The 22,230-nt window shown below is 53.4% G+C and overlaps 1 protein-coding gene across 1 annotated transcript in view; it reads right to left on the reverse strand.

Annotated features, from left to right (window-relative positions):
• SYNPO (synaptopodin) overlaps positions 1–21,871 on the reverse strand; it is a 55,027-nt gene extending 33,156 nt beyond the window's left edge. Inside the window, exons 1-2 of the mRNA XM_043597818.1 lie at positions 21,763–21,871; positions 3,769–4,419 (exon numbers count right to left, since the gene is read on the reverse strand). Of these exons, the coding sequence (XP_043453753.1) occupies positions 3,769–4,174 (406 nt within the window). The 5' untranslated portion in view covers positions 4,175–4,419; positions 21,763–21,871. The remainder of the gene's footprint in view (positions 1–3,768; positions 4,420–21,762) is intronic.
• Between the last annotated feature and the right edge of the window lie 359 nt (positions 21,872–22,230).

Below are 22,230 nucleotides of genomic sequence, written 5' to 3' on the forward strand. Positions count from 1 at the left end.
GGAAAGGCCCCCGAGCCCTCTAGATGGCCTGGGCCCCCAATGACAAATGGCCTGGAGAGGGGGGAAGGCAGCTCTCCCAAAGCCACAGACGAAGGAGGGGCTGGATCAACAGTGGGTCCCAGGTCTCCCTAAGTGTATCCAAGGGGGAGGGAACATGGCTTGGCAGAATCCCCCACCATCCTCCAGAGCCTGAACAACCTTTTTCCAGCCCTAGGTGGGTGGAAGAACACAGCCTGCTGCCTTGTTTCCATGGAGACAAGGCAGCACAGAAGGTGGTTGAAAGCATGGGCCTAGACCTCCTGGGGTTCAAATCTCTGCTCCTCCACCCACAGGCCTGAGACTCTGACAAGTCACTTAAAGTCATTGTGCCTTAGTTTCCTCATCTGTGAGGCCGAGATAAGAAAGGCGTGAACTTCCTAGGGGTGTTTAGAGGGTGAAATGAAGTGACCCATACAAAGCAATTAGCACAGCGTGTGGCAGCTGAACTGGGGGGGGGGCGGCAAGAGCCCTGGGTTCCAGCTCTAGCTTCGCACCAACTTACTGCGTGACCTGGGGCAAGTCTGTTACCATCTCTGGGCTTCAGAGTCTCCTCAGGATTATCTGCACAATCATCTCCATGAGCCCTGCCAGTGCTGACCAGCTGAGACTTTGCGGTGAGGATGAGGACTGCGGCCGTAGCTCAGGGCTGTCTTGGTGAGCCGTGGACCAACTACCACTGGCGGAAGCCCAGCCGTGAGCCTTACACACTTGCCTTCTCATATCTATTCTCTCACGTTGGCAGCAGCTGACGGCAGGAGACTTGAGCCACAGGCTGCTACCCCCATCGTCTCCCTGCACCCCCTGCTCCCCTAGCCTGCCAAGGACCCCGTTCTGCCCTGCCCAGCTGGTACTCAGGCTTTAGAGCAATGGCACCACGTACCCACCCACCCCAAGTGGTGGGTGCCCAAGGCCGAAGATGCCATGACCCATACTTAAAGCTGCCAGGGAGCACTCAAGGGAGGCAGGTATAATTGCGGAAGGACGGGTGTAATTGTCTGAAGATGCTTATATTATAATCCTTTGGCGGTACCGGGAGGAAGCTTTAAAAGGAAGCCCTAATCCACTAATAACCTGGCAGCCCCACAGGCCTCTTCCCTCCGGATCTCCAGGCAGAGAGAAGGGACTCTAGCCACTCCCTTTCCCGAGGGAGCAGAAAGGCCAGTGTGGGCTCTGACGCACGACCACCCGGATTTCTCCTCTCCTGCGAGACCCAGATTCCTTCCTGCTCGCACCCGTGAGAAGACTTCCCTGAGACATCCTCCTGAGGTCCCTCCTGCGCCCTCTGTCCCCAGAAACGGTCAGGACAGAACTGGAGACCATCTGGCTGGATGTCAGAGAAAGAAATGAACGGGACTGTGAGGAAGAAGACCGTGATCACAGTCTCAGCTCCAACACTGACTGTGTGACTTTGGGCAAGGGACTTGGGTCTCTGAGCTTCAGCTGTGTCACCTGTAAAAGGGGCAGAGTGATACCTGCCTTGAAAGACTATACCTATACGGTAAGATCGACGAGAATGAGATGGTAAGAAATGACCTAGCTCTGTGTGAGAGGCTAACAGGATTCATTAAATGTGGCCCCTCTCCTCCCTTCACCCATGGTCTTTTCCACTCCAGGATGTCAGCAGACAGTACACTCCCCTTGTAAATCCAGAATACAGCGATGGCTAAGAACAAAGTCCCATGTTCAAAAAACTCCGTGGTTGAATCATGGCATAGCGGCTTACTAGCCAGGAGTCTTAGATAAGTCACAAGGCACCTACGTTCTTTGAACCTCGACCTTCTCATCTGTGTAATGGAGATAATCATAGTATGTCCCTCATGGGGATTACTGTGAAGTTGCGTGAAGTGATGTATATAAAGCTCTTAGCACAGTGGGCTTAGCACATAAGGGCTTAACAAATAGTAGCTGTTATACTGTGGAGTTGAGGATTATTTTAATTATTATTAACATCTGTCACGGGATCACCTAACATTTCCAAAACACTACCCCAGTCTAAGATCACTGAAACCTCATAATGGCTCTGTGAGGTAGAGAGGCCCCTGTTTTTGTTTTATTTTCACAAATGAAGAAATTGCAACTCTCTAAGGGGGAGCGATTTGCTGGGGTTTGGCTGGTTCGTATCAGGTCCAGAACCAGCACCCATGTCTCCTGACCCTCAGCCGTGGTCTGTAAGAGGAAAAGGAGGAGGTCCCAGGGCTTTCAGGCTCTAGGGGACCTGAGTTGGGGCTACTCTGGTGTGAGGGCCCACCTCCAAGTTTAGGGCTGCTGGGCGCTCCTGGGGTCCTCCTTCTTCTTGCCCTAGATGCATCGAAGACATCTCCTGGATCCCGCCCAGCTTTCTGTGTGACCCAAGCATGGTGGAGTTGGTGGGGTGTGGGGTGGGGATGGCCATGGGGGGTGATCAGAGCCTGGAGAAAATTATTTCAGAAAAGAGAGTGGGCGGGACGGCTGGTGCGATGCCAACCAGGGCGGTAGCAATGCCTGCAGAGAAATGAGGTGTTCCTTCAGCTTCCTGACGCGTTAGCCCTCCCAGGCCTGTGTCCCCCACACGCCCTGTGCCCCCAGGATCTGCTGGCAGCAGCTGCCTTCTGAGCAAGCATGGCCTGGCTCACGTCCTCTCCATCTGGACCCACTTCAGTGTTTCCATGGGCCCAGGCAATGGAGGTGATTCAGTGAGGGTTTCCCTGTCCTGCCCTGCTCTGCTGGCTCCTGACTCCTGCAGCCTGTAGGAAAATTATCTCCCTCCCTCCCTTCCTTCATCCCCCTCTTCCTTCCTTCCTTTCTTTCCTTCCCTTTCTTCCTTCCTTCCTTCCTTCCTTCCTTCCCTCCTTCCTTCCTTTCCTCCCTCCTTCCCTTCCTTTCTTCCTCCTTCCTTCCTTCCTTCCCTCTTTCCTTCCTTCCTTCCTTCCTTCCTTCCCTCCCTCCTTCCCTTCCATCCTTCTTCCTTCCTTCCTTCCTTCCTTCCTTCCTTCCTTCCTTCCTTCCTTCCTTCCCCTCTTCCTTCCCTACCCCTCTCCTGTCTTTCTTCCCTCCTTCTACGTTCCTTTTTTCCTTTGTTCCTTCTCTTTCTCCATTTGTTCATTCACTCCTTCCTTCCATCCAGTGGATACTGAGCTCTTCCCTATACACTGTCCTTGGGTCCTCACTTCAGCCCAGGTGACACGGGTCCTGCTTTTGTCATCTCTAACAGATGGGAAACTGGAGCCTGGGTGAGGAATGTGGGCCCAGCTCAGTCACCAATATGCCGAGAGACCTGGAGCAGTCTCTTCCTCACTCCGGGCCTCAGTTTTTCCATCTGTAAAATTAGGAGGTCAGCTTGGATCAAAGGCTTCAGTCTGTACCTCAGAAACCCCATGAGGGCAGCAACCATGTCTGCTTTGCCCGGTGCTGTGTCCCCAGCACCCTCAAGTAGCCGGCACACTCAATATGTTCAATGAGAGGCAGTCCTGCCCCTTCATTGCCTGGAATCCAAGGCCATTTGTTGCCATGAATGATTAAGGGCAGACAGAGTGAGGGATGGACTTTCGTGTAACCAAGCATGATATCAGGGCCCCCCTTGGCAGAGAAAAGAGTGGGCATAGATGTGGCACGGAATCCCAGTCTCCCCTGTCTCCCCACAGTCTGTGGGACTGTGGCAGACTGTTATGGATCATGGGAAGATATGGTCAGGAGACCTGTGGGGTCCCCAGTGGGCTCTGGCAGTCCAGGGGAAAAGGGACGTGAGCTTACCTGGTTTCTGGGCAACCCTGGGCCCCGCGCTGGGGCTGGGGCCGGGGCTGGTTGTCATCACCAGCTGAGCCTTCACCGCGTTCCCGTCCTGGCCGGCCTTGTTATCATGCTGGGACCCCCCTTGTGCTTCTCTGGAGTGGCTGGGTGCCTGGATGCCCAGGGCCTTGGGCAGCTCTGGTGCCCCCTGGGTGGCTCTGCAGGCAGGGCTGTCCCCATTCCTGCTGGCCACCCTGTCCTCATCCAAGTTCGTGAGCCCTGCCTCTCCCTGAAGGCCCTCCTCACCGCTGCTCTCCTCAGCCTCCAAGGCCAGACACCTGTAGCTCCCATCAGGGATCCGGAAGGTGCAGGGAGTGGGCCTGTCTTCGCTGGGTCCCAGGGGGGCAGGTGGGAGGTGGGGACCCAGCATGGTGCTGCCTCTCCTTAGAGACGCACAGAAGTGGGGGCCAGGCCGGCCACCTGTGCGGGCACGCGTCTTTGCTCCTCTCCAGGGGTCTCTTCTGGCTCTCTGCAGCTTTCTTTTCTTCAGCCAACTCACAGAGCTGCGGCAAGGTCCAACTGTGGGGCCCTCCTGGGCTGGGTCGGGTGGTGGACCCCCAAGCCCTCCTCTCAACCTGTGTCTGGTCTGTGAGGCTCTCCTTCAAGATGATCTATCTGCACGGGGAGAAAAGAAACAGCAGATGAGACCGTATGCTGGGTGTTCTGGGCTGAATTTCTGAGACTTGTCCACCTTAAGGTGGCCTTGAGAACTGGCTGGGGTTTGGAGGTACAGGTCTCACACACCCACAGTCAAGTCCCAAGCTTCAGTCATCCGACATCCCAGATGTTCACCATATCCTTATGCCACCGGACACTTTATTTGCTTACTATTTTCCACAAATCAACTTTAAATAACTTAACTTCTATCACTTTAGACTTATCTTAAGCCATAATCACAGGAAAACCACAAGTATGTCACGCTAAGTCATTTCCCCCCCCAAGACCCATTAAATAAATATCTAGTTATTTAAAAATACTTAACTGGGCACCGCCTAGAAAACATTCTCTCACATGCCAGAAAAGGTACAGACAGCACAGGAATCACAGGAACCGTGGGGCGGAGGACCCAAGACTAGGGCCAGGGGGCCACGGAAGAGGCTGTGTGCACCAAGGGGGACGGGGCAGCAATGTGCTTGTGTGCCCAGGCTTGGAGCTAGAACCCCAGCTCGGCCACCTGCCTAGCTGCCCTCTCTGAACCTCAGCTTCCCTGTCTGCAAAATAGGAACTGTACCATCCCCATGGAGGACCAAGTGAGAAAATACGTGCAGAGGACTCAGTATGGTTTTCGAGACGTGTTGGCTGTTCTTTGACTTCGCAAAAACGTCTTGAGCTTTTATTGCCAGACACCATACAATGGGGGATAAAGAAGATATGGTACTCTGATTCCTGAAGCCTTAAAATCTGGTGGGGGGAGTAATGAATGATAACAAGAACCATAATAATAACAGTAGGATTATTTATAAATGTTAACAGTGATGATGGCTTCGGAGCGAGGGCATGTGGGATGTGGAGAGGGGTGCGTGGGAGAGGAACCTAGGCGGGGAGAACTGGCTGGGCTGGGAGGCAGATGGAGAGTGGGTGTGGAGGAAGAGGGAGGAGCCTAGGCGCAACCAGGTTTGTTGCTCTGGTGATGGGGGGGGGGGGTGATTTCGTTAATAGAGATCGGGAGTCCATGTCCCAGGAAGGGCAGGTAGAGCTTAAGATGGCCAGTGGCCACGTACACTGGGAAGAAACCCTGGGATTTATAGATCTTGGTTAACAGATTCCACCTCCGCTTAGCGGTGTGAACTCGGGCAAGTGCGCACACTCCGAATCCCACTCGTCCTATTGCAAAATGAGGAGAGAAGAACCCCCCGCCTAACACACACATACACACACACTCACAAACACACACACCCTGGCTGGCCCATGGATAGTGAGAACCCTGAGTTGTGAAAGTCTGGACACTGGTGACCTCGGGACTTACACTGACCTTACCTGCTGTGGTACTTGACCTGGAGGTCATGCCTCCACCCCCAGGCAGCCCTACCCCCCCCCCACCCCTGCCACCACTGAGACCAGCAGGCTGGGTTAAGGCCTTGGCTTCTTGGTTGGAGCTGTGCCAGGAGAGTGTGGTAGGTAAGAGGCAAGATAAGCACATTACCGGGCCCTGGGGCAAACCAGTGCCAACTAGGGAAAGGCCAACAAGCATCAGGATCGGAAAGATAACAGGCACCTGTTATAGCAGCCGCAGCGGAAGGGAAATCAACACAAAGAAGCTAGCCTTCTGCCCAGAGAAGAACGGGCACTCACGGTATTTGAACACCTACGCCATACTGGGCCATTTGCTCAGGTTGTGGAGATAAATCATCACCACCACCCCTTGAGAGGGGTACTGCTATCTCCTTTCAGAAGTAAGGAAACTGAGGCTCAGATAGCAAAGTGACTTCTGCCTAAGTCACACAGCTAGTAAGTGACAGGGCTCCATCTGTCCCCAGCTCTGACACCTTGACCGTGATGGTGGACACAAAGAGAAGAGATGGGTCCAGGGCCCTTCCCTCTCCATGCTTTTTTTGAACTCACCAGCTCCTGCCAGATTTCCGCCACTAGAGAGTCACAGAATCCTAGAATCTCATGAAGAGCCAGTAGAATTCTGAAAAGACCTAACTGGCCACGCGACCTTGGGCAGATGCCTTTTGTACTCTGGAGTCCGTTTGCCCAAAGGCACAATGGCAGGGTTGAGCCACATGATGCTGGAGGGTCCATCCAACGTTGGCATTGCAGGGTGCCATGATTCTAGGCCCTTGGAGCCCCCCTCCCCCATCACCACCGCCACCCACACCATCACAGAGCCAGATGGCAACAGGCAGGAGTGGGTGTGGGGGGCAGGGCTCTCCCTGACACGCCACAGGGGCCTCGCCTCGCTCTATCTCTGCTTCTGTTTTGCTGTATTTGACGGTGGCCACGGTTTCCAGGAAAGAAGAGAGAGGCGGAAGAGTTAACTTTCCACCACCCACACAAATATTTTTGGCCAGCGTTGTCTTCACGCTGCCAAGCCAGGAGGGAGGGGTTGGCAGGAGCACTCCAATTCAAGGCTCCCTCCTGAGGAGGGAGGACTCCCAACCCAGCTGGGGGGCCTGGGCAGGCCCCTTGCGGCCTGAGCCCTGGAACACCCACTGAGCTCAGGAGGCCAGGGCAGGGGCAGGGTGGTCAGGACCCACAGCAGTAAGGGCAGCTGCTGCTTACTGAGCATCTGCTAGTGTGTGGCCAAGCCTTTTACCTAACACTCCTGGGGGGCGGGTGTGTGAGTGCTGTCTACAGATGAGGAAACTGAGGCAAGAAGAGGTAAATTCCAAATCCAGAGGCACACCGGTGGTGAGTGGTAGAACAGGATGTGAATTCAGCTGCTGGGCCCTGTGCTCTCACCCTCTGCTCTCAGTGGCTGCCGACTTAACTCCGGAACCCCTGCAGGGGGCCTGTCTGTGTGGGCACATCTCCAAATGTGGGCAGGAGAGAGCCAGTTCCAACCTTGGCAGAAATATGGGGTGGGGGGGTCCTCTAATGCCAGCTCCCTCAAATCCACATCCCTCATCTGGCCATAGGCTCTAAGGGCACGGAGGCTCGGCAGGCAGGGCCGACGCAGAAGGCAGCAAACCTATTGTCCTCTTCTCCGAACGGGCAACTCTGAGCCCAGGGCCGGGAAGGACTCACCCAGGTCCTACGGCAGGTCAGATGCAAGTCTTGTACTAGGATCCAGGCATCCAGGCACCTGCCTCCAGCTAAGCCCTGCTCCACCCCAAGGGGTCAATTTCCTTCCTCCCTCTCCTGACCTCCAGGAGTCCAAACAGGGTACTGAGCTGAGCTGAGCATCAGATGCTCTATGGTCCCCGTGCATACAGATCTGAGGGGCTGCCGAGACCTCCTGAGAGTGGGCCCAGGGAACATGGCCTTGGGAACCTCATGTTCTTCCTGCTGTTCCCTGTGTGATGAGGGAAGGACACTGGCTTTTTGGGATCAGATCGGATTCAAATTCTGACTCCAGCATTCAGTGGCCGCCTGACCCTGGGTGAGTCTCTTCATGTTTCTGAGCTTCAGTTTTCCCAGCTGCAGAATGGGTTAAGATAGGGCCTATGTCCAAAGGTTGCTGTAGGGATTAGTTGGAAAACATAGGCTGATTCCTTCACTCAGCAGGGAATAAAGGAGCACTACTGTATTCTCAGCTGCTGGGCTCTAGGGATGATGGACAGCCAGGCGAGTATGCAGCACTGGCCTCCCCTGACTCCCCGACTGCAGTGCCCACAGCCTGCTTTGTGGCTGCAGGGGAAGGTAGAGGGAGTGAGGGGTGCGGAGGATCCGTACATTTCAGGGGTCAGAGCATGGAGAGTCAGTTTTGACTGTCCCAGTGATTTAGTGAGTCATGTTGGGGAAATCAGAGTTGCTGATTCTATAGTGGGGACATGGAAGCAGCAGAGAGGGGAGGAGCAGCCCAGGAAGACTGGACCCTCATTCCTCTGAAGGCCTTTTTGCCCCAGAAGTCTCCACACCTGGGCTCCCCACCTGCAGTCTCTTCCTGTCTCCACCCTCTATGGGGTCTAGTCCATTCTTCTAAAGCCCAGCTTTGAATGTCTTGCTCACTTGCTCAAGGACCCTCCATGGCGCCCCATTGCTCACAGAACTTAAAAAAGAAACAACAATTGCAAACAGAGGGAAATGCAGGTTCAGAGGCAGATCTCATGATTCTTGGCTGAGGGGAAGGAAGGAGGGCTTCCTGGGGATGATGACGCTTCAGTTGGATTTGAAGGACCTTGATAGGAAGTGCTTGGCATTCTGATGGATGGAAGAAACCATCCATCCATCAAGGCCCGGTGAAGGCAAGAAGGCAGGACGATTTGGGGATGAATCTGGAGAAATATGTGGGCCTGGAGAGGCTGAGGCTAGGGTACGTGTGGCAGGGCAGAGGGAGGTAAGGCTGGAAGACCAAAGTGTGACAGGCTTCACTTGCCTGGACTCTCCTCCTGGCTTGAGAGGTGATGTAGAGGGCGGCCCTATGGGACTAGGGGAGCTACTGCAAGGCCGAGGTCTTGGGGTGGGGCTGGGAGGAGAGGATGGGCGGCTGGAACAAGGGCTGGCGTGCAGGGATTCCTGCCAGAGGAACATTTTGGAGCAGTTTCCTCAACACCTGGCCCTGCGCCAGGCACATAACAACAAAGATAATAGTTGATGTTTATGACGTGTTTACTATATCAGGTGCTGTTCCAGACACTTAGTGTGCAGTAACTCATTCCCTCCTCATCACAACCCTATAAGGAAGGTGCTATTATTATCCCCATTTTACAGATAGGGAAGCTGGGCCTATGTGACTTGCCAAGCTCACACAGCTAGTAAGTGGATGAGTCAGGGTCCGTCTCCTGATAGTCCAGCCCCAGATATCAGTCTTATCCATAAGGCTGTACTGCCTCAGTAGTGTAATTAATACTGAATGAATGAATGAATGAATGAGAAGGAAGGAAGGATGGGAGGGAGAGAGGGAGGAGATTATCTCCAACATCTGGTACATTGCCTGGCACAGAGTAGCCACTCAATAAATATTTATCAAAATAATGAGTGCGAGGTGACCAAGGCATTAGCTTTACGTGTAGCCTAGGGGCACAAATGGACTTCTCCTGGGGAAAGGAGTAAGTCAGATCTGGTGCAAAGGGCTCATCTGCCCACCCCACCCTTGCCCGATAGCACCTCAGCATCAGGAGTAGTTTGAGGGGTAGTGTCTGGCCCATCCAGAGCTGAGTTCCCCCATCACTAGGAAGAGATCTTCTGTTGTCCTCAAGAATCTGAGCTGAGAGTATGTTCCCGTCATAGTGCTTCTCTCCAAGGAGGGGATGGGAGCCAAGGTGGGGGGTTTCTTCCTTATGGTTCCAAAGGGGGAATCCCAAGCCCCCCAACCTCTAGAACAGCTGGGCATGAGGAAGCCCAGCATTCATGATTATCTTGCTTTATGTTCTTGGAAGAGTCACTTCCTTCCAGTGGGGCCTCAGTTTCCCCAGCTCAAAAGGCCTTGGGCAGAGTGGTGGTGGGGGTATTCACAGGCAAGATTGAAACTATCCCTGAATTCACCCTGTTCCGTCATTTTCCAGTGATTGAAGTCAGCTCCAGAGAGATATGCAAGTAGTGGCCACACATTACTGACTGACCCCTCCTTCCAGTGCTGCAGGACAGATTGACCGATCCTGGCCTCCTTCCTGCCTGCCTCAGCCTCCAGCTATCACTGCCCTGGCTGCCCAGCCTGCTGTGACCTCTCTTCCTTCCTCCCTACATCTCTCCTCTCCTCTGTTCTCATCCACCTCCTGGGGCAGATGGAGCCAGGGTCCAGTGGGCATCACGTGAAGCTGGGCAGGGCGGGGGGAGTTCAAGAGGCGTCAGGAAACGATCGCTTGGCAGGAGGTGAGGGGCTGGGAAGAGGTCCCCAAGCTGGGCTCGCTGGGTGTTCTCAGGAGAGATGAGTGTCAGCCAGGCCTCAGTGCAGCCTCACAATAACCGGGCCAGTCACATCGTCTCCCTGAATTTCAGTTGCCTTCTTGGGAGAATGGCTACTCAGTCATTCATTTATTCATTCATTCATTCGACACGTACTCACTGAATGCCAGCTATGTGCCAGAGGCTATTTTAAGCACGGGTGGTACACAGTGAACAAAAAAGAGAAAAACCCTGCCCACGTGAAGCTCACATGTTAGTTGGGGTGGATGGATGATAAATAAATAAGAAACTATGTCAGATGGTGATAAGTACAATGGAAAAATAATTAAGCAGGAAAGAGAACCAGGGACTGCGGTGTATTATTAGGACAGAGAAAACAGTGATATTAATGTGAAAAACCTTGACAGACGCCATTCTGTGTTTTTATGGCATATGTATTCAAGTTCGCAATTACGTTAAATTCTCATATGCAATTATAAATACATAAAATCAACATTAGGTGGCAAACTCGGGAACGTAAGCGTGCAAACCTCTGGGAGATTTATTTCTTATGCTAATATTCTGATTGTGCAATTGTTTATTTCATCTTATGAACACATCTGCCGTTTAGGGTTGAGTATTTTTATAATCCTGGATATACAAATATGATTTTGCATGTTAGCATTATCTCTTTGAAAAACATTGTTTTCCAAATTCATTAAACTGAGAGTATCTCCTCGGTGTAAAACACCTGCTATGCAATGAACTTGAGGATTATAATGATGATGTCATAGAGTTGTGAAGATGAAGTCAGGTGATGTGCATAAGTACTTGATGAGATGCAGCTATTGTTAGAATTATTTTTGGCAAGGGGTGACTGGGGATATAATCAGAATAAAAGCTACCATTTATTGAATATTGACTATGTGCTGGGCACTGAGCTCATACATTATAGCAATTGTGATCTTATTTATTCCCCATAATAACTACCTACTAGTGGTAGGCAGCAGGTACCTACTACTATTCCCATTTAACAGATGGGGAAATAGAGGCTAGGAGTATGAGTCTACCCATGATTCCAGAGCAGAAAAACAACAAGCCAGGACTTGAGGGTGCCTGGGAGCTGAGCTGGCCATCTGGGGGTTCTCTGAGGGTCAGTGCAAAGAACCCTTCATACTGGCCATGGCTCTGCCATACCCTCTGTGACCTGCGCCACATGTCTCCACTCCCAGGCCTTGAGGACCCACAACCGGACAAGTACAGAGCTGGGCTTGGGGTCTCCAAGTGCCCTTCCAGCTCTGGATCACCCATGAATCGCAGCACCCAGGATGCTGGAGGATTCGAGCCCGTTCCAAATGGACTTGCCAAATCCAGCCTGCTCACAAAATCAGCCAAGTCCCATGCACGTCACATCTATTTCTGCCCTGCTGGGTTTATAAATATGTGGGCCAGGGAACCAGCTTCGGCAGAACCGGAGAGACTGAAGTCATGGCTATAAATACAGGACCAAGGCTTTCTGGGGTCAGGTGGGGGATGCCGCAGGGTCAAGGCCAGCCTGAAAAACCACACCCCAGAGGTCCTACATGCAGTTCTGTCTCCTGGAAACCCAAGAGAATGGCGGCCCCAGGAGCAGGGACTTGCTCAAGGCCACAGGGGCAGTGAGAGTCAACGGTGGGCTTGGAGCACGGGTCTCCCGGCTCTGAGTAGAGGCCGTTCCTCACGCCACCTACCATCCATGCTCATAAGTGCCCCCTCACCCCGCCCTGAGGGGTCACCTGGGAGAGTCCAGTTTGCACAAACACATGATATTATAATTTAAGTTTATAAAATAACCTTCTACTGGGGCGCCTGGGTGGCTCAGTTGGTTGGACGTCCGGCTCTTGGTTTCGGCTCAGGTCATGACCCCGCGGTTCGTGGGTTCGAGCGCCACGTCAGGCTCTGCGCTGGCAGCGTGGAGCCTGCCTGGGATTGTCTATCTGTCTCTCAAAATAAATAAACTTAAAAAAATAAATTAAGCTTCTACGAACAACATATTGCTTTTTATCTGTGGGATGTATTGGGGTTCTTCAATTTTTCATTTGAGAAAGTTCTATGACTAAAAATTGAGGAAATTACTAATGATACCTACCTCCCCCTCGATGGGACCCTTCCCCATGCAGACAGGGGGCCCAGCCACGTGCTGAAGCCTGCCATCCTGACCCAACAGTCACCTGTGTGAATTTCTTCCCAAGTCTGCACTCAGAGATATCACTTTGATAGTTCAAAATTGGCCATGGTGGGAGTTGTTACACCATAGAGATGGGCGGGTGCTACAAATCAGGCTCCCCTCCCCTCCGCCATCCCCCCCCCCCCCCGCTACCCCCCACCCCCACCCCAGAGAGCCAGTTGTTAAACATTTAGCAGCACACTACTGGTTAAGACCATAGCTGGTGAATCCCTACTGTGCCTGTTTCCTGGCTGGCTGAACTTGGGGGGCGGGTTATCTTACCACTGCGAGCCTCCATTTTTCCATCTGTAAAGTGGGAGCTATAACCACACCTGCATCATACCTACTGTGAAGGCTAAATGAGCTTGTACCCCTAAGGGTTAGCACAGCGGTTTCCAAACTTGTCTGCACGGTAGAACCCCTGAGGATTTTTTACACACGCCAAAGGCCCAGCCATACCCCAGGCCAGTTCAATTACAACCTATGGAGGTAGGCACCAATGTACTATTTTGAAGCTTCCCAGGTGATTCTAATATGCAGTCAGGGCTGGGAACCACTGGCTCACATTGCCTGCCTCTTTGTATGTACTTAGCAGCTATCCAGGAACCAAGAGAGAGAAGGGGGCAGTGATGGGGGCTTTTGTTTCTTTGTTTGTTTGTTCTATTTAAAGGCCCAGTCTGCCTAAAGTATGCAGGAGATGCTGTTTCCAGGGACCATGGAAGGAGGGCCTTTGCCCTCTCCCTTCCAGATGTGCTCTTGGACCCCCCACACGCTCCACAGCAGAGGGGCACAAGCCTATAAACCCCAAGGGGGCCTCACTTCATTTGGTACTTAGCTGGCCAGCCAGGAGATAGGCCTCTCCCGCCCTTCCTAGAGACAGTTAGGCTGGCTTTTCTCAACCCACAGGCCAAGGATCCACAAAGCTTGGCTTAGCCTGGGAGACAGCAAACTGCTGGCTTGAAAGACTCAGATTAAGAATAGAGCTATAAGAGCCGATGCCAAGGGCTTGGGGCCTCAGCCCAGCTTTTCCATGGACCACCACCAACGAAAATCAGTGGCAAAAATAATCATAATAGTGGCCAATATGTATTGGATTCTTCCTATGCACTAGGAGGTACCACATAAGCACCTTGACAGACAGTCTGATCCAGGGGACGCTAGCCGCGTGCGTTACTTGCACTCGAGATGTGGCAAGTTCAGATTGAGATGTACTGTGAATAAAGGATAGCATCGGATTTCAAAACTTTCGTCCCCGAAGAAGAATGTAAAATGTATCACTGATAACTTTTTAAAGATTTATTACATGTTAGGACGATGCTATCTTGGTTTTAAATAAATGTATTATTAAAATAAATTCCACGAGGTTTTTTTTTACCCCCACCTGCTTCTTTTTACTTGTTTAGGATGGCTGCTAGACAATTTGAAATGACATGTACTCACATTATTTCAAAACGGTGCTGGCATAGAGGTCAGGAGGGCATACTGCCTAGGGCCACAGTCCTGGGCTTCACATTCTATTCCGTATTCTGCCACTTACCAGCTGTGAGACCTTAGGCAAGTTCTATAACTCTGTGCCTTGGTTTCCTCATCTGTCAAATTAGGGTAATAATAGTACCTACCTCTTTTTTTTTTTTCAAAAATTTTTTTAAGTTTTATTTATTTATTTTTGAGAGAGACAGAGAGAGTGAGTGGGGGAGGCGCAGAGAGAGGGATAGAGAGAGTCCTAAGCAGGCTCTGTGCTGTCGAGCCCAACGTGGGGCTCGAACTCATACACCATGAGATCGTGACCTGAGCTGAAACCAAGAGTCAGACTCTTAACCGACTGAGCCACCCAGGCACCCCAATAGTACCTACCTCTTACACTTTGGTGTGGATTCAGTGTCTTGGTACAGAGAAAGCACCCATGAAAATTCAGCTATCAGGGGACCATGTGGCACACAGCTAAATGATTTCCTTGGATTATTTCATGCCACCGTAGGGGCTGAGCTCCCTGTCACTGGCAGTGAACAAACAGAGCCTGGAAGACTCCTTGGCAGGCTGCTCTAGAGGTAGGAAATTGAATGTGGGTCAAGGAGGCATTGGATGAAGTGGTCTTTGAAGATGGCTTCCAGTGCTGACACTGCTCTGTGCTGCTGTCTGTCCCTTGCTTAGTGTTTTCCATTCATCTCTTCTCCACCATATCCTTTTCATTCAACCCAACTGAATTTTCATTCAACCCAACAGAATATAATGAGCATTTAAAGGTGCCACCAGGGGCCAGCTGGACACTGGGGGGTGTGGGGGGGAAACCAAGGTAAGCAGATGGGGCTCCTGCCTTCAAGCAGTCCAGCATGGGCAAGAGGACATGAGGCAGTGGCTTGGATATTTATAACACAAGGTAGGAGGGGACAAGGGCTGTGAGCAGTTACCTAGCCTCTTTAAGCCTCAATTTTCCATCTGTAAAATGGAGCCAATGACAGAACCACCTCCTAGGACTTGTGAGGATTACATGAAATCATATGGGAGAAGCACTTAGCACCATACCAGGCACAGGGACAAGTCCAGGAAGTGTTGGTCGTCGTTCTGGTCCCACAAGCGCTGGCACGGTGTCAGCTTTGCTCACTGCCATTCATTCAATCATTCATTCAGCAAGCAGTTTTTAAACATGTGCTGTGAGCCAGGGCTGCTCTGGGAGCTGGGAGTACAGCGGGGACAAGTCTCCTGGACTTGGAAATGTTGAGGGCAGGGCATGGTAGGACACACGACAAAGTAGTAGTTGAATAAATAAGCCAGGTAATTGCAGATCATGGAAAGCACTCTGTAAGGGATAGAGGGACGAGGCACGCTCCCTGCTCTAGTGCAGGAGCTATCATCCCTAGGACCTACTGTAATGCCTGGCACCTAGTAGGTGCTCACTAAATGCATGTAGCACAGATCTCAAATGAGAGACACGATAGGGTGTGGGAAAGGGGTGGACTGGTTCCGCCTGGAAACTTTCTCTGACGGGGGTGGGGAATCAGATTGTCAGTTCATCAGCGACCTGGCAGTACAGGGAGGTGGGCACCTAGGGTTGGAGACCTGGGTTCAAGCTAAAGTTATGATCTGCCATCTCCTGTGAGCCACCGACTTCAGGCAAGCTGTTTCTCCTCTCTTGCCTCAGTTTACCCCTCTGTCAAGTGAAGAGGTTGAACAAGACACTTGCCAAGAGTTCCTTCAACTCTGGTAAGTCTGTGGATCTATCTTACCAAGATTCTGTGTCTTGGGGGCGCCTGGGTGGCTCATTCCGTTAAAGGCCTGACTCTTCATTTCGGCTCAGGTCATGATCTCACGACTCGTGAGATCGAGCCCCGCACCAGGCTCTGAGCCGACAGTGCGGAGCCTGCTTGGGATTCTCTGTCTCCCTCTCTCTCTGCCCCTCTCCCACTCAATTTCTCTCTCTCTCTCTTTCACACATAAATAAACATTTAAAAAAGAGAAAGATTCTGTGTCTTGATCCTGGAGGGCAGGGGGTGGGGGAGGGGTTGAGGCCATGAAGCATGGAGAGACCTGGCTAAGGGAGTGTGCCCAGGCCTCCCTGGGGACCCCTTAACTTCAGCTCACCTGTGGAAGGAGCCAAAGGCAGGAGACACTGGTACGCATTGGCCGAATAGTGGGACTGGGAGAGGGCTAAAGCCCCCATCGGATTCTTGAATTGCCTTTCCCTCAGGGCCCTGAGCCTCAGCTTGTTCACTTCTGGTATCGGGGGCCTCCCTTTCCCCAGGGACGGCTCATTCAGTCTGTCTTGAGCACCCCTTTTCTATAGAGGGTACATCTTCCTTCTAGTAGCCCCTCCACCCCACCCCATGGAGCTCAGCCCCATCGTCTTGAGTATGACAGAACAAGTTCAGCCCTGTTTTCTATCCCTTCCCTCAAGCTAAATCAGTCCCTTCACACTATTCCACACGGCACCCCGCCCCCGCCCCATCCTGTTCACCCTCCTCTACTGTCAGTCCGGTCTGTCAGACTCTCCAAAGGGAACAGACCCCGATATTCCAGGAAAACCAAAGCAGCACAAACCATGGCAAGCCCATCACCACCTCCACTTCGGATACTCTATCATGATCAGTGCAGCCTAGCATCAAAGTAGCCCTTTCGCCCTCTTTCAACAGTGGTATCTCTGCTGGGTCGTACTGTCCCCAGGGATCCCAGAGACCTCTTCCACTTTCATACCACATCTCCCGCATCCTGTACCTGTGCTGTGGGCATTTCGAGCCCAGGGGAGGACTCCGATATGTATTTCGGTTAGTTTGACCCTCTGTGGAAAGGGTTCTCAGGGAGGGATGGAGTCAAGATACAAGAAAATCATAGTCACCACCGACGCCTCCCCCCACCCCGTCCGGCACATACACGCACATACAGGATGAAATCAAATAATGGACGGGAAACGTGTTTTGTCAACAGTTATCCAAAGCTATCATTAAGGAAACTCAGAACACACTGAGGCAAGGGCTGGCGGGCTGAACAAGCATGAGGTGTGGGGCATTGGAATCCCAGGTCTAGAGAGAGGATGGAGGTCCAGTCTTGGGGGTTGGGGCGGGTGGGGGAAGGGGAGCTTGGGCAGAAGGTGCTGAAGGAGGAGGCTCTAACGCTGCTAACGCTGCGGATGTGATTCTTTGTCCGTCTCCGACCCCCCCCTCTCCTCTCCGCTGACGCCTTGGCTCGCACACATGGAGGCATCCCAGCCCTGCTGCCTCTACGCTCTGTCGCCAAGGGCAGGACGCTTCCCTTCCCTGGGCCGGAGGAAAGGGCAGCCTCGGGGTGCTGCTTCACACGGCAGGCACGGTGGGGGTGAAAGTGCTGAACGCGGTGCCTGGAGCAGAGCCACAGCCCAGTGCCCCCCCCCCCCCCCCCAGTGGGGCAGCACTTGGCTGATGGGCCCTGTGCTCCGGGGACCTGCTTTGGCGGGGGCGGGGGGAGGGGGCAGCGGTGCACAAACTGCGTGTCATTGGCTGAGTTACTTTGCCTCTCTGAGACTGGTTTCCCATATGCAAACCAGGGCTAATTACGGCGCCCACCTCATCCGGCTGCTGTGTGGATTAAACCAGTTCATGTAAGTAAAGGGCTTTGAGCTCAACAGTAAGTACCCGGTAAGTGTTATTGTGGTTGCAGTGAAGGGCTGAGCCAGGGGTTCTAGAAACCCTCCAGCTCAGCACCTGCCCTCCAGCCAGAGCTGCCGCACCATGTGCGTGCGTGTGTGTGTATGTCTGTCTTGTGTGTGTGTGTGTGTGTGTGTGTGCATATCTATCTGTGTGTGTATCTGTGCATGTGTGTGTCTGCATGTGTGTCTGTATCTGCGTGTGTCTGTGTGTATGTGTGGGTGCGCACGCGTGTGGGGCGGCTGTTGGAGTCTGTGCAGTGCTGCTGGGAGTGGCCTAGGAGGTGGCTCCGCCAGACCAAACAACCCCAGTGCTTCAAGCTCCAGGCTTTTCTCTGACTCTGTTTGCTTTCTTTCTCTCCTTTCCGGTTCCCCTTTAACTGGTTCCTGCTTCCAGTGAGCAGAGCCGGAGGGAGGCCCTGGCAGGGTAGGTACTGGGCCCTCCCCTCCCCCTCCGCAGGAGGTTTTCTAGACCCTGCTTCCCTGCCACAGCCCCATACAGGCCCCTTTCCTGTCTGAGCCTCAGTTTCCCGGTTCCCTCCTGTAGGAAGCCGCCCTACTCTCCTGCTGGCAATGCCAACGGAGAGCACTGTTACCAACCCACCCACTGCCCGGGACTGGGGCCCAGGGTTCCTCCAGGAGGTGGTTTTGGGAGATCTGAAACCAGCCCCCAGAGAGGAGTCTTCTTGAGGCTCCCTAAGCTTCTGACCACCTGGCCCTACTACCTATAAGGGCTGTGATGCCACCGAGGGACCAGAAGGACTATTTGAGAGCATTTGAGGGGCAAGGGACCCTGAGGCCAGCCATTCCCAGGCCTCAGGCCTCCAGGGTTCCATTCAGCCAGGTGAGTATCCACTGAACACTTACTTAGGTTGGCTCACTTGACCCCCACTGACGCCCCACGAAGTAGGTGCGATCCCTGCCCCAGTTTTACAGATGAGGAAACTGACAGAAGAGTTAAGTGGCCAGCTTGAAGTTACAGGGCCAGTAGGAGCAGGGCCGGGCCTGGAGCCCAAGGCTGGGAAAGAGTTAGCACTCTCCCCTCATCTCAGGGCAATCGCTCTCGGTCTCGTCCTCCCCCTCGTGAAGTGGTGATGACACCCTGCTCTTAAGTCAGCAGAGTCACTGCCAGGCCCGACACCTTTGAGCTTCCACTTATTGGGTGCAGTGTGTGCCGTGGCTTCTGTCCCATCGTCTCAGGCGTCTTCATGACAACCCATTTTACAGACCAGGAAAGTAGAGCTGAGAGAGGTGCAGTAACCCGGCGAGGTCCCACAGCCGCAGCAAGAACGAAGCACAGGTCCACCTGACCACTTTTCTTCCTTCTCTTTTTTCCTAACCCCACAGCAAGCTCCAGCTTTCCTTTGCCTGAAGTCGATATCATCACCGGTAGACCTATGTGTGACTCTATGGGGAACATGCTGCCCCTCCACGTTCTGCCTCTAGCAAACCCAGGAAAGGGAAATCAAGGTGAAATCTAAGGAAGGGGGGCGCCCAGGGCATCACTGCGGCTGGGTTTAACTCGAATCCTCTGCCTTCATTGGAACCCACCGTTTAGCACAACAAGGGTTACGCACGTAAGTGGACCCTGGTCGTATGAAAAGTTCCATCTGCTAAATGGGAATGTTTCTTTAGGAAGGGGTTGCTCCTTAAAGCCCATTCCTCCCAACTAAGCAATGCCAACGCCCACTCTCTGCTCAGGCAGACCTCTCTATGACGATGCCCAGAAAGCTGGCCAGTGCAGCATAAAGCAGTCCTCTGTTTGCCCTTGGCCTTGGGTGTAGCCTCTAGCAGTTCCATAGGACGCACAAGGCCGCTGAAGGCCAATTGAAATGTGATAAGTTCTGTAAGCAGGGACTGTGCCCCTGACCCTGGCCAGCTGCTTCTCCAGGATTTGAAACAGCTGGTCTAGGCCGCAAAGGAACCTGGTCCCAAGGACGGTGGCTAACTCCATGTGGCCCACCCCTACTCCAAGAAGCCCAAGCCCAAAACTCTCAAGGTCCTCCCCACACCCTGGAAAGCACACCTCTAGAGGAACAAGAACCTTCTAGAGGTAGAAGGATGTTGCTCCCTCCTCGGACAGAGCTAGATAATTACTGCAGCCTCGCTAAGAACAATGCCTCCAGAGCCTGGTGTGGACACTGAAGCCTTGGGGGGGCAAGGAGCTTACCCTGGGCTCCTTCCTCTTCACCTGCTGCCTCCCCAAGAAGGGGTCTTGATTTGGCCCCCACCACCCTCCCACCCAAGGAGGCTGCTCACATCGTCGAGCCAATGTGTGGTGCCCTCTGCCTGTTGCAGGATGAGACAAGCAACACAGTCTCAGAAGCCCCACCCCCTGCATCCTCCTGGTGCGCCCCTCCCAGGGGGTGGTCCTGGGTTGGCACATTAAACACAGCCAAGTAGCCAGGGAGCCAAGGCTGAATGGCAGGAAAGGCTGAAGCCAGGGTGGCCCCTCACCTACCCGCCCAACCCAGCGATTCAAAGCAAGGCTGAGGCCGGATAAAGCACTTGAAAATGTCAGTCAGGGAACAATCTCTTTCCCAAACTCCCTGCCTTTGACCTTGGGCACCCAGCCCTGACCTTGGGACAGGCTGATCTTTTTCTCAGCTCTGCTGACTCCATCCCCAGTCCCTTCACACACACACACGCATGCACGCACGCACAAGCACGCACTGTGACAACTGGACTTTTTGCTGTAATCACAGAATTACAGAACTGCTCATTTGCGGGGGCCAAAAAATGGTTTATAAGCAGACCACACTGGGTCCCAGACAGCCGGAACCAACATTCTTCTGAGCATTTAAAATGGTAAAAGCGTCAAGAAAGCCTGTGGCCAAAATGGACAGGACCCCAGGGACCATCTGGCAGTCCCCAGCCTTCATTCATTTGAGCAGTTTGTAACTTTCATCTAATGTATCTTTATGTATTTTTCCCTAATGTCGGTGAAAATAACACACAAGCCTCGTCAAAATGAAGATTACTAGTCCACGTGGCCCCATCTCACCAGCTCCCAGGGTGGCACATACCGCTTTGGGAAATACTACCTTGGCCCAAACTTGCCATTGTAGAGATGGGGAAAACTGAGGCCCAGAGAAGGGAGGAGACCTGTCCGACATCCACAGCAAGTTAGTGACAGGGCCACCACCAGATCCCAGAGCTCTGTTCCCAGAGAGTCTCACTCCTTAGGGAGAGAAGACCCCAGACTCAGGTCACTGAGGCCCCCAGGTGCCCCTGTTTGCCAGAGAATCGGAGTGCAGGCTCCAGCCTTTTCTCCAAGGCCTCGCCCTTGTCCCAGTTATTCTCTGACCCCTCCTGGAGCTGACAGCCCCCAAGCCGCCTCCCTGACGGTATGGGAAAGCTGGCCTTTTCCTTGGGATTGGTTTCCTTATCTTCCATGGCTACAGCGAAGATGCCATGCTCCTGGGCATGAGCGCTCTGAAAAAAGATGATGACAGATATGGGAGAGGGGGCTGTTAGCTCCTTGCTCCATGCCTCAGCCTTTCTCTCTGGGAAATAGGTACAGGTTTGCGGGTGTAAGAAGGCTGAACTGGGCTAGAGGGAAAGGCGCGAAGGAGGATGGTGGCCACGGGGGTGTCCCCGCATGGAAGGACCGGCACCAACTTAGCTGGGGTGCCTTCTCACCCCCCGAAGACCCTCCTGGGAGGTAGCCAGCAGGCTCCCAGGCTCAGGGAGATAGGTAGAAGTCTACCCAGGCCTCTGGCCAAGGCAGGCCAGAGGAGGCGAAGAGGGAGGCCAATCTAGCCCTGTGAACAGGGCCACCACTGACCTGCAGACACGCTCACACGCACACACTCATCCACACAACATGCACACACACACAACTCAGACATTCACGCGCGGTTTTTGACGCACGCTCATTTGCGCAGATGCAAATGACCCCAACCCTTCCTACCCCCCACTCACCCTGGGCACACAGCGGGGCCAGCCTTCCTCTTTCCTCCCCCCCAGTCCCAAGCCCCAGGCCTGGCGGCGTCTCTGTCCCGCTGCCTGGGAGACACATGTGGTTTCAGTTAGCAGCAGAACGGGCATTTCCGTCCCAGACAGCCGGGCCCTGCCAGGGCCCCGGCCCCACAGGCGCCCCCAAGAAGGACCACTTCGACCCCCACTCCTCCACTGGCCACACCAGCGACCCCAGAGGGCCCTCTCCCCAGGAAGACCCTGTTTTCCTCTCCCAAGGTCTCCCCCTCACCTGGAGCCAGAATCCGCACCCACTCGCTCAGGGACCAGCTATGCCCGGGGCCTCCGGCCACGACTGCCAGCCTGCCTCCTCGCTCTCGCTCTGTCTCGGAGCAGAGGCTGAGCTGGATGGAAGGAGGGCAGGGTGTCAGGGGGGCGGGCGGGAGGGAGGGGAGGGGGCGTGTGGAAATGAAACTTTAATAACAGAGCCCCTTTTGTTTCCGAGCATATGGGATATTTCATACATACTGAAGACATTAGCCGTCTATATTTTTAAGGGCTCCGGCTAAAGGATGAATAAATACAGCCCATATTCCACTCTGCAAACACGCACATGCAGAGTGCTCGCTTCTGGAGCATTTCAAAACCCAAAGAGAAAGCCCCCAGTGACACCGGACACTTAAAAATAAATATGTTTCCAAAACCTCCAGCTCGCCTTGCCCCTCTTACAGCCACCTGGAGGCCGTGGGGCTCCTTTCCT

The sequence above is a fragment of the Prionailurus bengalensis genome, chromosome A1, assembly GCF_016509475.1.
Source record: "Prionailurus bengalensis isolate Pbe53 chromosome A1, Fcat_Pben_1.1_paternal_pri, whole genome shotgun sequence".
NCBI lineage: Eukaryota > Metazoa > Chordata > Mammalia > Carnivora > Felidae > Prionailurus > Prionailurus bengalensis.